We start from the raw sequence: 16,155 nt of genomic DNA on the forward strand, positions 1-16,155 counted from the left end.
TCTGGGTGAGATGCAGTACCTCTATGGCGACTGAACCCGCAGGGGCTCCACATACCCCCCTGGTAAAGCACAGCACGTCCGCAGGCTGGAACAGAGTTTAAACACAGATGTTTTAGACATACAAAAATGTTTTAGAATGCATTCACATATAAGAATAATCAAAACTTTTTCTTCCCTTCATGGGAGGCACATTTTCTTAAACGTTACAGGTTACTATATAAAACTTCTTTTTAAATAACATTTTTCTTCACACATAAAACATTTTTCATATTAAACATTTTTCAGCTCAATACAGTGAGATCCATAGCTGGGTGTCCATCTCACTGAAGAAGGTGCAATTTGAGGGACAGGTCCGAAAACCCTCAACGTAGGCCCTGGGCGTGGCTGGAGGGCTTAGGTGATCCAGTTGTTGGACCACGTCTTCGGCCACACCAAACGGGTTTTTGTTCTGCGGTCTTTATAAAACCAATAAGAAGCACTTTAAGAAGTGCAAACTATATACACATAAATTCTGGCTGCTCACTGTCCTCAGCATAACAGTTTTATGCCCTTACCGGGTAACTAGGCAAACACTCAAACTTTTTCAGTTCTCTCCAACAAGGATGTACTCTTCCGGGTAACTATTTACAGTCTCTTTCTCCTTCTATGGAAGTAGTCAGTGTTACGCTCGTGCCCGGACTGACTGGCGTGAGCGTGATTAGTGATTCCACTGGACCATGAACCGAGGAGTGCCTGGAGGGGCGTAACTAAGTATCAACTCGGTCCGACCAAGGTCGCACGGCGGCTCAGTCGACTCCGTGAACCAGGGAGGAACTGAGCAGAGGGACCAGGTGCTACTCCAGGTCAGACCCCTCTCACAGCTGTTGACCCACACCGGGGAATGCAGGAACAGGCAGGTTAGCTGGTATGCAGACAGGTGGGTACTGGCAAGCATGGCTGGTATGACGGCAGGTGGGTACTTAACAGGCACGGCTGGTATGAAGGCAAGTGGGTACTTAGCAGGCACGGCTGGTATGCAGACAGGCGGGTGCTGACAGGCACGGCTGGGATGCAGACAGGCAGATACTGGCAGGTATGAACGCAGGCTGGATAGGGACCAGTACAGACTGGGATACAGGAACAGAGCCCCAGGTGCGGTGGACTAGCAGAGCAAAACCGCAGGAGCGGTGAACAAGCAGAGCGGAGCAAAACCGCAGGTGCGGTGAACAAGCAGAGCAGAGCAAAACTGCAGGTGCGGTGAACAAGCAGAGCGGAGCAAAATCGCAGGTGCTGTGAACAAGCAGAGTGGAGCAAAACCGCAGGTGCGGTGAACAAGCAGAGCGGAGCAAAACCGCAGGTGCGGTGAACAAGCGGAGCGGAGCAAAACCGCAGGTGCGGTGAACAAGCAGAGCGGAGCAAAACCGCAGGTGCGGTGAACAAGCAGAGCGGAGCAAAACCACAGGTGCGGTGAACAAGCGGAGCGGAGCAAAACCGCAGGTGCGGTGAACAAGCAGAGCGGAGCAAAACCACAGGTGCGGTAAACAAGCGGAGCGGAGCAAAACCGCAGGTGCGGTGAACAAGCAGAGCGGAGCAAAACCGCAGGTGCGGTGAACAAGCAGAATGGAGCAAAACCGCAGGTGCGGTAACAAGCGGAACAGAGCGGAACCGCCGGAGCGGTGAACAAGCGGAGCAGAGCGGAATCACCGGAGCGGTGAACAAGCAGAGCAGAACAGAACAGAAGGTGAAGGGAGACACTACAAGGCTCTGTTCACATGGAACAGAGTGGAAAATACAGGAAGATGGTTAGAACACAGGAGGTAGATACGGAGGCAGGGAAAGGGGACAAGCAGAACCAGATACACACAAGGTACTTGCAATGAAGTAGCGAGTGGACACAAAACTCACAAACAGAAGTACAGAGAGAACGAGTTGGAGTTAGGTGCAGGTTCAGACACTGCAGGAAAAGGGAAGGTACGGACATAGAGAGAAACAAGTAACCGGCTAGGACACTGTTCAGACAAGAACTGAACCGGGAACAAGATACAGGAACGAGCCTGGGAACTCAGCCCCCAGGGTGGAGGAAACAGACTAGAAGTCAGAGATGCAGGTAGCAGCCCTGGGTACTCAGCCCCCAGGGTGGCGGGAACAGACTAAAAGTCAGAGGTACAGGTAGCGGCCCTGGGAACTCAGCCCCCAGGGTGGCAGAACAGACTAGATACAGGATAGGACCTGGCAACTCAGTTGCAAAAGACAAACTGAGTGAAAGTGTTGCTCAGGCACCTCCTACTGGGTGGAGGGGGTTTAAGTATCCAGTGACTCACAGCAATAGGCTGGGGATGCATTAGGACTGTGCACACAGTAGCTATAAGAAACAAGCAGAAAGCCGCGCCGACGCCCTAAGCAATCAGACAAGAGACATGGACAGAGCAGGTACTGGAGCAAAGAGTGCAGCATGGACTGACAGGTAAGATTGCGGTCTTGCATGGTGGGAGGTGGTGCACCATGCAAGCATGCCGCCAGGGATGTTACTGTTAGAACCTTGCTCTTAGGTTTTTTCTATTGCTGGTCACATGACCTTGTTGGCCTATTTAGTCCTGCTCCGCCCTTCTGGCTTTGCTGGACTTCATTGTATTACTACTCTTTAGCTAGCCTGTGCTCAGTATCTAACTCTGTTAGTTTGCTTGGTCTTCGGACCTCTGTGTTCTATATATTTTGTTTGTTCGTCTGTCTGCTACTATTTCTGTTAGGAGGTGTCCATTTTGCTCCCAGTCCCTAGTACTTGTAGGGATTCCTTCCCCACATCTATAGGTCTCCGTACAGACTAGCTGAGGACTTTAGCAGGTCTGATCGCAGGATCAGGTTCCCTGTTACATCGTAGGGATCAAGCTGAGTTCTATCGTAGGGACAGATCTCCTCTCTTTCCTTAGCTCTGGTAGCAGAACATAACAGTAAGTCCAGCCTGCAAATTCTCTAAGGAAAGATTTTTCTGTTCCATCATGGTGTCGGTTCTGGATTTGGCTAAACGCCTGCAGGGACTCTCTCTGGAGGTGGCCGAGCTCCATCAGCACGTGAGTAACTGTCCTGGAGCACATTTCTTGGAGCCTAAGGTACGTTTGCCTGATTTATTTTTTGGTGAACACCAAGAATTTTTTTCATTTAAAAATGCTTGCTTATTGTATTTTCGTTTGAGACCCAGGTCCTCTGGGGATGAATCCCAGCGCATAGGGTTCATAATGTCACTTTTGCGCAAAGAGCCTCAGGAGTGGGCCTTTTCTTTGCAACCTAGTGATACATGCTTTAGATCAGTGGATAGTTTTTTTTCTGCTTTGGGGCAATTATATGATGATCCTGACCGTGTCTCATCTGCTGAGACTGAGTTGAGACGTTTGAGACAGGGATCAGGTAATGTGGAAAAATATTGTACTCATTTCCGTCGGTGGTCTACTCAAATAGGGTGGAACGATTCTGCTCTGAAGAGTCTGTTTCTTGCTGGGCTTAGTGAAAGGGTTAAAGACCTGCTAATTGCTTATCCCACACCTGAAGATTTGCAACAGGCTATGCAATTAGCTATACGGGTGGATAGGAGACTGCGTGCAAGGGTTAATGAGAGCAAATCCTCTGCTATGTCAGTTTCTGGTCATGAGAATGTGTGTACTGACAGTGGAGAGCCGATGGAGATTGGAGCGATGGCACCTCGATCTCAAGAAAAGGACCGCAGATTTTCTGAAGGTTTGTGTTTCTATTGCGGAAATTCTGGTCATTTCATTAAAAGCTGTGTGCTTCGTATGAAGAAAGAAAAAAAAATGGTCAGTCATGCCCGTATTGCATGTTTAAATTCCAAGGGTGTATTTTTAGCTGCTTCCACTATTGCTCAGGAAAAATTAATGGAATTTCGGGTGTTTGTCGATTGTGGGTCTACTCTGAATGTAATTGATGGGGGATTCTTGGAAAAACTCAATTTAAAACCCGAACCTTTATCATCCCCCATTGCTGTGGTTTCTGTGGATGGTTCCCCTTTGAAGAATGTTACTCTCAAGGTCTGTGAATTTCCCCTCACTATTAATGGTGTTCACCATGAGAAATTGGATTTGGTAGTGTTGAATAACTTGCCTTCTCCAGTAATATTGGGATTGCCCTGGTTAAAATTTCACAATCCTGTACTGGATTGGTCTACCAATGAAATTAAATCCTGGAGCCATAAATGTTATGACAAGTGTTGTAACGGCGTATTGCAGCTTTGGATAGGGGAGAATTGCCTGTTCCTATTCAGGATTTTTGGAGAGTTTTTTCTGAGAAGGAATCGCAGGTTTTGCCTCCCCATAGAGACTATGATTGTACTATTGAATTTGTCCCTGGAGCGACTCTTCCTAAGAGTCGTTTATTTAACCTTACTATTCCTGAGAGGAAGGCTTTGGAGGAATACATACAGACAAGTTTGGCCGCCGGTCACATTAGGCCCTCTAAGTCTCCTGTGGCGGTTGGATTTTTTTTTGTAAAAAAAAAGGACGGCGGTTTACGTCCTTGTCTGGATTTTCGTGAGATTAACAAAATTACTGTACGCAATCCTTACCCACTGCCATTGATTCCTGATCTGTTTAACCAGTTAGTGGGGGCCAAGTGGTTCTCTAAAATTGACCTTAAGGGGGCATACAATCTGTTGCGCATGAAGGAGGGTGACGAATGGAAGACTGCTTTTAACACTCCTGTGGGTCATTTTGAGAATCTGGTTATGCCTTTTGGTCTTACTAATGCTCCTGCATTTTTTCAGAATCTGATTAATGACATCCTTAGACCTTTGATCGGCAAAAATGTGGTTGTGTATTTGGATGACATTTTGATTTATTCGCCGGATCTGGAGTCTCATTGGCGGAGCGTACGTGAAGTATTACAGTTATTAATTGACAATTCGCTTTTTGCTAAGCTGGAGAAATGTGAGTTCGCTGTACAGAGAATTAGTTTTTTGGGCTACATTATCTCCAGCAAAGGTTTTGAGATGGACCCGGTTAAGGTTCAGGCTGTGCAGGAATGGCCTAGGCCTATTGGTTTGAAATCGATACAGAGGTTTTTGGGTTTCGCCAATTATTATAGAAAATTCATTAAAAATTTTTCTATTATTGTCAAACCTCTGACCGATCTCACCAGGAAAGGTGCTGATGCGGTTCAGTGGTCTTCTGAGGCCATTGAAGCTTTTGTGTATCTCAAGGAGAGGTTCACCTCTGCTCCCATCCTTATGCAGCCTGATGTGACTAAGCCGTTTTTGGTTGAGGTTGATGCTTCCTCTGTGGGGGTTGGCGCAGTATTGTCTCAGGATAACGGGGATGGATTACATCCCTGTGCCTTTTTTTCAAAAAATTTTTCGGAGACTGAACTGAATTACGATATTGGTAATGGGGAATTATTGGCTATTAAACTCGCATTTGAACACTGGCGTCACCTCTTGGAAGGTGCTGAATTTCCCGTTCAGGTTTTTACGGATCATAAAAATCTGATATATCTTGATGCTGCCAAGCGCCTGAATGCCCGTCAGGCTAGGTGGGCACTGTTTTTCTCGCGGTTTAATTTTTCCGTTACTTACATCCCAGGTACTAAGAATGTTAAGGCGGATGCCTTGTCTCGCAGTTTTTCTCCCATAGTCGGTGCTGAGAAAGAGGAGAACATTTTACAAGAAGGTGTTGTGATAGCTGCTTTGGACTCCGTTTTGGAAGATGAGATTCTTAAAGCTCAGGAGAATGCCCCATCTAACACTCCCCATGGGAGGTTGTTTGTGCCTGGGACCTTTAGGAGAGATTTGTTTGTTGAGTGTCACGAATCTCGGTTGGCAGGTCATCCCGGAATCTCTGAGACCAAGAGATTGGTGGGTTGCAGTTTTTGGTGGCCTGGATGGCAGAAGGAAGTCATTAAGTGGGTGCGTCAATGTACTATATGTGCTAGATCTAAGTCCTCACATACTCCTGCTGCGGGGTTGCTTTGTCCTTTGGAGGTTCCCAGTGCTCCTTGGACACATTTGGCTATGGACTTTATAACTGACCTTCCCCCCTCTGAGGGTTTTACTGTCATCTGGGTGGTCGTGGACCGTTTTAGCAAGATGTGTCACTTGGTTCCCTTCGTCAAACTGCCCTGCGCTAAGACTCTCGCTAAGGCCTTTGTCAAGGAAATTGTCAAACTTCATGGCGTTCCTACTGACATTGTTTCTGATAGGGGACCTCAGTTCGTGGCTCGTTTTTGGCGCGCCTTTTATGACAGGTTGGGAGTTCATTTGTCGTTCTCATCCGGATATCATCCTGAATCTAATGGCCAGACAGAAAGGAAAAACCAGGATGTTGAGCAGTTCTTGCGTTGTTTTGTGGCAGACAATCAAGAGGGGTGGTCTGAGTTTCTGCCACTTGCTGAATTTGCTCTGAACAATCATACATCTTCTTCTGCTGGTTGTTCGCCTTTTTTTGTTGTTCTGGGAGACATCCGTCGTTTGGGTCGTTCTCCAAGTTGGTATCTGCCGTGCCTGAGGAGGAGAATTTTTCCGGCGATTTGGAGAGAGTTTGGACGGATGTGCGTGGTAATCTTCAGGAGGCTAACAGAAAATCTAAAGACTACCTTGATAGGAAACGACAGGAGGTTTTGTTCGCTGTTGGTGACATGGTTTGGTTGTCCTCTAGGAATCTGCGGTTGAGGATTCCTTCTAAGAAATTGGGTCCCAAGTTTGTAGGGCCCTTTAAGGTGCTTCAGGTTGTCAACCAATCTGCTGTTAGGTTGGAGGTTCCTACCTCCTGGAGAATTAATCCGGTGTTTCATGTCTCTCTGTTGAAAAAAGCTGTTATGTCGGATTGTGACGCCTCTGCCTCTGTTCCTCCGGTGGTGGAGGACGGGGAATATGAAATTTCTCGCATCCTTAATTCTAGACGGTATAGAGGTAGTTTGCAGTATCTCGTGGCCTGGAAAGGTTTCGGACCCGAGGATAACTCATGGGTGAGGTCGGATGATGTTTCCGCGTCCAGACTTATCAGAGCGTTTCACAGGAGATTTCCTGATAAGCCTGGTCCTAGGGGATCTGGAGGATCCTCTTAGAAGGGGGGGTACTGTTAGAACCTTGCTCTTAGGTTTTTTCTATTGCTGGTCACATGACCTTGTTGGCCTATTTAGTCCTGCTCCGCTCTTCTGGCTTTGCTGGACTTCATTGTATTACTACTCTTTAGCTAGCCTGTGCTCAGTATCTAACTCTGTTAGTTTGCTTGGTCTTCGGACCTCTGTGTTCTATATATTTTGTTTGTTCGTCTGTCTGCTACTATTTCTGTTAGGAGGTATCCATTTTGCTCCCAGTCCCTAGTACTTGTAGGGATTCCTTCCCCACATCTATAGGTCTCCGTACAGACTAGCTGAGGACTTTAGCAGGTCTGATCGCAGGATCAGGTTCCCTGTTACATCGTAGGGATCAAGCTGAGTTCTATCGTAGGGACAGATCTCCTCTCTTTCCTTAGCTCTGGTAGCAGAACATAACAGTTACAGTCAGTAGTGAGGCCCCTTCCGGGGGAACATTGACCCACCACTAGATGGCCCAGTCGAGTCATCTTCTTCAGGTGGCAAGGGTACACTCTCCTCTCCCACCACTCAGTGAACATGGAGAGCGTACCAGCCCTGTTCTCCTCTGTGCCTGGTGTAGGTGACATTGTCACCAGGGTATAGATCCCGCCACGGGCCGGAGTTTGAGGCCGGTCTCCCTCCATCGTGCCTGCCGGGTGCGGTCTGGCTGCTCTGCTGGAGACCCCGCCCTGTCTCCAAGGTTTCTCTTCTCTTCTCCCCTTTCTGGGGCGGTCCCATGGCTGCTTGCTGTCGGCCACACCAGGGGACGGCCTCCCCAGACTGATGGACAGGTCTAGGTATATGACCACAGGCGCATGGGGCGGGCTGCGCTTTTGCGGCCATTCTGGGACCCAGCCCACGATGGGAGGTTCCTTGTTGTCTTTTTCCACAAACATAATGGCGCCCATTCTTCTGGGATGGGTGTCACATTCAGTATACAACACAGTCTCTAGGTGCACAATACCCGGTTATAACGGGTTGGTTCATATCCTGTTCGTGACGCCAAATATGACGCGCCCCCTGGGCCGTGGGGTACTCGGTGTCGGGCCGGTCGGTGCAGGGGATGTCACAGTGGCAGTGACCCGGTCCGTGACCCAGGGCGGTCAATGAAAGGGGATTATAGTTTTTATAGTTTAATGTTCGTGATGCCACCTGTGGTATGCGGCTATATGGAGCCGCTGCTGCGGTGCAGATCCTCTGGAGCTGATGGTGACGCAGTAGAGTTGGGACAGCTCTTCACAGGCAGAGCTTAGCCCCAGGGCAGTATGTGATGATAAATGAGGTAGATGTTGCTGTGCAGTGTAGTGCAGGGGATGGCACAGATAATAACTCTAGGACACAGTGGGGTGCAGTCTTCAAGGTTTACTCACAGTTGGTCAAGACTCCAGGTTACCAAGGCCAGTGTGTAACCTCCCACGTCGTCCTGCGTTCACCAAGAAAGGAGTTCAGCAGCTCTCAGGTATTTCAGGAGTACTTAAACGGGATCCCGTTCTATGTGCCTTCCTCGGTCGTCTTCCTGCACTGGCTCTCACCATCCTGCCCTGCGCTTCACAATCAGTGTCCCAAGCCGGTAGCCTCGGATCTTGTCGGGCGATCTGCAGTCCCCTGGACCCTCTGTGGCTACCTTTTCGGCGATGTAATTGTGGTGGCTGGCAGCTGCACCTTGCAAGTACAGCAGCCTCCGGTTTCTAGCTGAGCCTTGTACTTCTCCACTAGTTAGGGGTCGATCCCCTCTGCGGCCTGATCCCTCCACGTTCCTTTAGATTCGGGCGCACGGGTAGCTTCTTGCACTTCCCGTGCCCCTGGGATCCCTCTGTCTCTGGAGCCTTCCCTTTGCTCCTGTCCTCTCTCTCTCTCTTTCCTGGGCCTCTCTTACTAGGCCCCACTCCTCTCAACTCCTGCTCCAAGCACTGGAGCCAGGAGCCTGGACCTCCTCCACTGCTCTCCTGAGCAGGACAGGCTCTGACTGATCTCCTTCTAGATGGTTCCTTGCTTTCTTATACTCCTACTGAAGTGCTCCCCTAAACTACTTCCTCCACCCACACCCACTACATGGTTCCACACTTCAGCCAGGGACAGGGACTGTGCTCTCCCTTAGGAGCAATCTTGCGCTTCCCTCTGAAGTGGAGTGTAATGGATGCAAGTGTGTGGGTCCCGGGCAGTACTCCATCCTTACCTGAGAGTGGGATACCACACCTCAGGGTGAGATGCAGTACCTCTGTGGCGACTGAACCCACAGGGGCGCCACACGTTCTCCTCCTCTTCCACCCTACGCACATGTAGGGCGCATCACCCCCGTTCTCCATAGTAACTCGTGTAGGTGACCCTGTCTCCAGGGTATAGATCCCGTCCCGGGTGTCCCTGCTGTAGGTGGGACTTCACATCGCACCTGTTTACGAAGAGGTCCGTGGCTACTTGAGGCTCCAGGATGAAACCCCAACTTCCTTCGAGGTCAAATTTGACCACGGTCCCCTCAGCGCGGGGACTGGGTTTGGTGGGATTGGCTTTGCAGGCCCGGGCCTTAGCCTGCATGTTGCGCGTCTCCATCGCCTCCCACCGCACTCGACGTTCCCGCCACTCCGCCTCCAGTTTTAGGAGTTCTCCCCGACAATACTCCTCCCTCCGTAGGGCCTCTGTTTGGGTCTCCCTCGGGAATCCCATAAGATGGCCCTCCGGGTTGTCCCACCTAAACTCCTCTCCTCCTTCTCAGGTAACCTGGGGCGCAGGCATTAAAGGGGCTCTTTGCTGGTCCTCGACCCGTGCGGACCAGTTCCACATTGCACGCCCGTACACCCAGCCGGGTGTAGGGGCTGATGGTTCTTCCAAGGGACCTAGGAGGGTGTCGTGTCGTCAGCGCCCGGGGTAGGGGCACTGTTATTACCTGCGTTCTTTGTCGCTTCGGTATTATGCGTCTCCTCCGGGCTCAGGACGGGCCCCACCAGGGCTGGGGTGCTGGTGGTAGAACTGGGCGTTGGCCGCTGCCAGGTTGGTTTCTCCTGCAGCTCGTTCTTCCACTGCACGACGGCAGCCTTCTGGGCTTCTTCCATCCGCTGGCCCAGCTCCTGTACCTCGGCACACAGGAACCCCATATCCTCCAGGGGTAGTTTACCCAGGACCCCTCCAGGTTAAGAGGGGAATCTTCTGGCTGCAGGCCACGGGCAGAAGTCTGATCACCACCTCCTTCCATGGCGCCTGCTGGGTGTATTCTGACCCCTCTGCCTGTGGCCCCGCCCTGTCTCCAAGGTTTTCCTTCTCCTCTCCCCTTTCAGGGGCAGTCCCACTCCAGCTTGCTGTTGGCCAAACCAGGGGGCGGCGCCCCCTGACTGATGGACAAGTCTATGTATATGGCCGCAGATGCATGGGGCGGGCTCAGTTTTTGGCGCCATTCCGGAACCCAGCCCACGATGGGAGGTTTCTTTTCGTCTTTTAGTACACACATAATGGCACCCGTTCTTCTGGGGCGGGCGCCACTGCTTGGTAACAAGCACAGTCTATAGGCGCACGAGACCTGCTGTAACAGGTCGGTTCATCCTGTTCGAGACGCCAAAGTTGACGCACCCCCTGGGGCTGTGGGGTACTCGGTAGCCGGGCCGTTCCTTTTTGGGGTGATCACGGTGGCAGTGATCCGGTCCGTGGCCCAGGGCGGTCAAATAAAGAAAAGTCAATTGCGGGATAAAGTTTTTGGGGATAATGTTCGTGAAGCCACTTGTGGTATGTGGCTATAGGGGGGCCGCCGCTGCGGTGCAGATCCACTGGGGCTGATGGTGACGCAGCAGAAATAGTGCAGCTCTACACGGGCAGAGCTAAGCCCCAGGGCAGTATATAGGACTTGATGAGGTAGATGTTGTTGGTGTAGTGCAAGGCAGGGGGCACAGCGCCTCACACACAGTGTCCCGAGCCAGTGGCAGCGGTCCTTGTCGGGCGACTTCCGGTCTGTCCCCTTTGTCCTATATGGCCACCTTTTCAGCGAATGTATGTGGACTTTGGCTATGGTACATGAAGATACTGCAACCTCCGGTTTGCTAGCTGAGCATTAAAGTACTCCACTAGTCTGGGGCTGGTCCCCTACTGCGGCCTTGATCCCTCCACGGTCAGCGTGAACTCGGGCGCACGGGTGGCATCCTGCACTCGCCGTGCCCCTAGGATCCCTTCTATCTCTGGAACTCTTTTTTTATTTATGAAAGTACAAAACACAAATACAAACATTATACGAGAAAAACTAAAACCGTAGCAAAACATAACTCAAAAACCCCAAGAAGTCCAAAAATTCCAAAAATTTCCAGAGTCCAACAAAATAATACATAACAGACACACATAAGTGTCCTCGCTTTCCTGAGGACCCCCCAGCAAGGGAAGACCTTGACGTACTTTTTTGACCAACCTTGCCTGAAGGCTCACAAAACCCCCAACATCCGCCCACAGTCATACCCGCACATTCCCACCTAACCTCTTGGCAAAAGGAAAACAAAAAACTGGCCTATCGCCCAAAATAAGAGATAGGTCACCTGGCCAAAACTTAACTCTATACACAAGGAAAAATATTTTTTTTTTTACTACCCACAACCAACACCCAAGGTCCCACGAAAGTCTGTGGCCTTACCACAACAAGGTCCCACTAAAGTTTGTGGCCTAATATTTTTCCACACAAAAGGTCCTTTTTTGCCTTTTTCTGTCATCCCACAGGACGTCCACCACCAAAACCTCTCCCCCCTGAAACACCCCATCCAACCTACACTAAACCCCCCCACACACAACATAGTACACATACCACACAATATACATACAATAAACAATATGCAACCTAACAATACATAGAACGATTTATACACAACATAACGAAGCATTCTAACACTACAATAACTTACCCCCTTCGATCTCTGGAGCCCCTCTCACTGCTCCATGTCCTCTCCTAACTCTCCTCCTGGGCCCCTCTGACTGGGCCGTACTCCTCCACGGTCCTCCCTTCCTCTCTCACTCCTAGGACCAGACTAGAACTCCTTCTAGATGTTTCCACACTGCTTTTTATACTGTTCTGTCAGTGCTCCCCTAAACTACTTCCTCCACCCACCTCTTCTACTTAGTTCCACCTTCCCAACAGGGACCAGGCCAGTGCTCTCCCTTAGGAGCTATCTGGACCTTCCCTTATGAAGTGGTGTAGTGTTGGATGTGAGTGGTTGGGTCCCGGGTAGTGCTCCCTCCTTACCTGAGAGTGGGTACCACACCTCTGGCTGAGATGCAGTACCTCTGTGGCAACTGGACCCGCAGGGGTGCCACACATCCATTTCCAATCTTCTACTGTCCACCTTTCATACTTTTTTGAAAACTCGAGCTGACGTTTCTTATGACGATATTGAAGTTGAGGCTTCTTCACCTTTGTTCGGGCCACCATTCCAGACTTATGTAACATGCGTTGCACGGTGCTTGCATGGACATCGGTGATCTCACTATTATGAAGCATACAAGCCACCTCCACTGCCGTGTTTGTCGGCCAGAACTGGTAGACCTTTAGACCTTGTGATGAGCCGACTTCTTGATTCCGATATTTTGCCTGGACGTGCACCTCTTGGCTTTTGTATGGTTGGACGGACTTCATTTCGTATTCTTCCAGCTGTCATGGCGCTCACATGATGCAGTTTGGCAATTTTCTTGGCTGAGAGACCGCTATCGATGAGCTGATGATGCGGTTTCTCTTTTTTTGGGAAATCTTCTTCATGGCTGCTCCTCGATTCGAATCAGTGACCTTTCACTTGGGAACCTACCTAATAACACACTGAGCTATTAGGGAATGTGAGAACAGGTTGTATTTTGTAGTATACAGTTTTCACCACCAGGAGCAAAACAGTAACAATGCAGTAACATGACAAGAATCTCCACAACTAATTATATGCAAAATAGTTGCTAGTCAAATTTATGTATGAGATAGCCAAGATGATTGTCTATAAAATGATGGTCGTCTCACATTCAAAGCAGGCATTTGGGATCGCTTGTGGCCCCTAGGCTATAGGTTGTGCATTTCTTATCTATAGACATGTTGAACAAGGTACCAAACTTTATCTGTTAATAAAGAGGAAAGATGGGGTCAAACTAATTTGGGCCCCCACTATGGGTGCCTTTTAGAGATTTGTACCTAGATATCAAGATATAACCTGCACATTGGATAGGTGACAACTTGCTGATCCCTGATGGTCCTACTGATCCCAAGAACAGGGTTCAGCAACGTATCTGAATGGAGTGACAGTCAACCACCACTGCTCCATTTATTGTCTATGTGACTGCTGGTGAGACCCACATACATTCCATGACAGTCCCGTAGACAATAAATAGAGCAGATGTGCTCATGCGGCATTGTAGAGCCCCATAGTCGAAATCAGTGGCACTCTCCAATGATCAGCAGGATTGCCTAACCTATGCAAAGGTGTCAAAGAGTTGCCAAGATGGCAAGGTAAGAGGTGATCAAGCTAGATTAATACTCATGTTGACTTTTCTTGACTATACAGTATGTCTATGATAAATATTCAGCAGGAAACATCTGCATCTCCTCGTGCCGCTGCCTGGAATCAGTGTACACGGACCGCTTTCTGCAGTGCCGCCTTCAGGTCTCTGCTTCGTAGGCTGTAGATTAGGGGGTTCAGTAGGGGGGTGATTAGTGTATACAGTACAGACCAAAAGTTTGGACACACCTTCTCATTTAAAGATTTTTCTGTATTTTCAAGACTGAAAATTGTACATTCACACTGAAGGCATCAAAACTATGAATTACCACATGTGGAATTATATACTTAACAAAAAAGTGTGAAACAACTGAAAATATGTCTTATATTCTAGGGTCTTCACAGTAGCCCCCTTTTGCTTTGATGACTGCTTTGCACACTCTTGGCATTCTCTTGATGAGCTTCAAGAGGTAGTCACCGGAAATGGTCTTCCAACAATCTTGAAGGAGTTCCCAGAGATGCTTAGCACTTGTTGGCCCTTTTGCCTTCACTCTGCGGTCCAGCTCACCCCAAACCATCTCGATTGGGTTCAGGTCTGGTAACTGTGGAGGCCAGGTCATCTGGCGTAGCCCCCCATCACTCTCCTTCTTGGTCAAATAGCCCTTACACAGCTGGAGGTGTTTGGGGTCATTGTCCTGTTGAAAAATAAATGATGGTCCAACTAAACGCAAACCGGATTTAATAGCATGCCACTGCAAGATGCTGTGGTAGCCATGCTGGTTCAGTATGCCTTCAATTTTGAATAAATCCCCAACAGTGTCACCAGTAAAGCACCCCCACACCATCACACCTGCTCCTCCATGCTTCACGGTGGGAACCAGGCATGTAGAGTCCATCCGTTCACCTTTTCTGCGTCGCACAAAGACACGGTGGTTGGAACCAAAGATCTCAAATTTGGACTCATCAGACCAAAGCACAGATTTCCACTGGTCTAATGTCCATTCCTTGTGTTCTTTAGCCCAAACAAGTCTCTTCTGCTTGTCGCCTGTCCTTAGCAGTGGTTTCCTAGCAGCTATTCTACCATGAAGGCCTGCTGCACAAAGTCTCCTCTTAACAGTTGTTGTAGAGATGTGTCTGCTGCTAGAACTCTGTGTGGCATTGACCTGGTCTCTAATCTGAACTGCTGTTAACCTGCGATTTCTGAGGCTGTTGACTCGGATAAACTTATCCTCAGAAGCAGAGGTGACTCTTGGTCATCCTTTCCTTAAAATCTTTAAATGAGAAGGTGTGTCCAAACTTTTGGTCTCTACTGTATATCACAGTGACCACTCGTTTCAATGTAAGAAGATTACTCGTATTAGGGACAAAGTAAGTGAAAGTTATTGATGCGTAAAAAATAAAAACCACACTCAGATGAGACGTACAGGTAGAGAAAGCTTTACGTTTTCCGCCACTGGTGCGAATCATTCGCACTGTCCTAAATATTCTAACGTAGGAGTAAAATGTGGTACCAAAAGCTATGATGCCAAGAAAACAGCCAACGATTATTAGGACTAGGAGATTGATGGAAACATCAGCACAAGAGATTTGGAACAAATTGGGCAGATCACAAATGAAATTCTGGATGAAGTTGGGACCACAGAACGTCAACCTTATTAAACATAAAGTATAGAGCATCGAGGGAAGCAAAGCAGACGACCAACTTAAAGACACTATCTGAGAGCACTTACTCCAGGACATGACCTGGGAGTAATGGAGGGGGTGGCAGATGGCAACATAACGATCGTAAGACATGGAGGACAACAAGAAAGCCTCAGAGCCCCCCGAAATAGATGACAAAGAACACTTGTGCTATGCAGTCTGGGAGGGAGATGGACCAATGGCGGGTGGTGAGGCCAAAGAGCATCCTCGGAGCAGTCACCGATGAGTAGGACATGTCCAAGAATGCCAAGTTTCCAAGAAAGAAATACATGGGTGTGTGCAGAGAAGAGCAAGTAACTACTAGGAGGATGATGAGAACATTGGTGAAGACGGTCACCAGGTAGACGAGGAAAAAGAAGGTGAAGAGGACATGGATGGTCCTCTGATTATCTGACAGACTCATGAGAAGAACGCTGGTGATCGAGATTTGGTTCTTAATCTCTCCGGTGTCAGTCTACCAAAATATTTTATTGACATTGATGACGACAAAGAAACCAATGGGTGAACATATTGGCTCAGATATAATATTGCTGATAGTAACAGCTAACGGCGTCCTTCATGTTACAACTCATCGGTTCTCCCAGGAGCTAAAGCCACAGAAGCCCAAACCTCAGCTCCCCACATCCATAAATAATGTACGGGGTCTCAGGACGCTCATTGTCGCGCTTGTTTACTGTGCAGGATTTTGCAGTTTAATTTTAACCAATGAAGACCCACAAGACACATTTCTGCGGCAAATATCATTCAATGTTGGGCTACTCTCTGTATCTTTCAGGTGTATACCAGTATTTCTTAAAGGGGTTGACCGGTTAAAACAAGTTATCACCTATGCACTTTACTTATTGATCAGTGGGGATCTGACTGCTCGGACCACCACTGATCAGTAGTGCACATGTGCGACCTGCGCTCCATTCTTTCCTTGTGGGGCTGCCGAGTGCTGCACTTGGCTTTTACCGACAGCCCCATAGAA

The 16,155-nt window shown here is 48.9% G+C and overlaps 1 protein-coding gene across 1 annotated transcript; it reads right to left on the reverse strand.

The window, feature by feature from the left end:
* Positions 1–13,610: 13,610 nt before the first annotated feature.
* LOC141206891 (olfactory receptor 5V1-like) lies at positions 13,611–15,618 on the reverse strand. The gene is given in 3 exon segments (XM_073664260.1): positions 13,611–13,700; positions 14,793–15,308; positions 15,310–15,618. Coding segments are annotated over 3 exon segments (885 nt in total). The 5' UTR covers positions 15,589–15,618.
* Between the last annotated feature and the right edge of the window lie 537 nt (positions 15,619–16,155).

Source organism: Phyllobates terribilis, unplaced genomic scaffold, assembly GCF_046119375.1.
Source record: "Phyllobates terribilis strain yellow unplaced genomic scaffold, ASM4611937v1 Scaffold_143__1_contigs__length_4665640, whole genome shotgun sequence".
In the NCBI taxonomy this organism is placed as follows: domain Eukaryota; kingdom Metazoa; phylum Chordata; class Amphibia; order Anura; family Dendrobatidae; genus Phyllobates; species Phyllobates terribilis.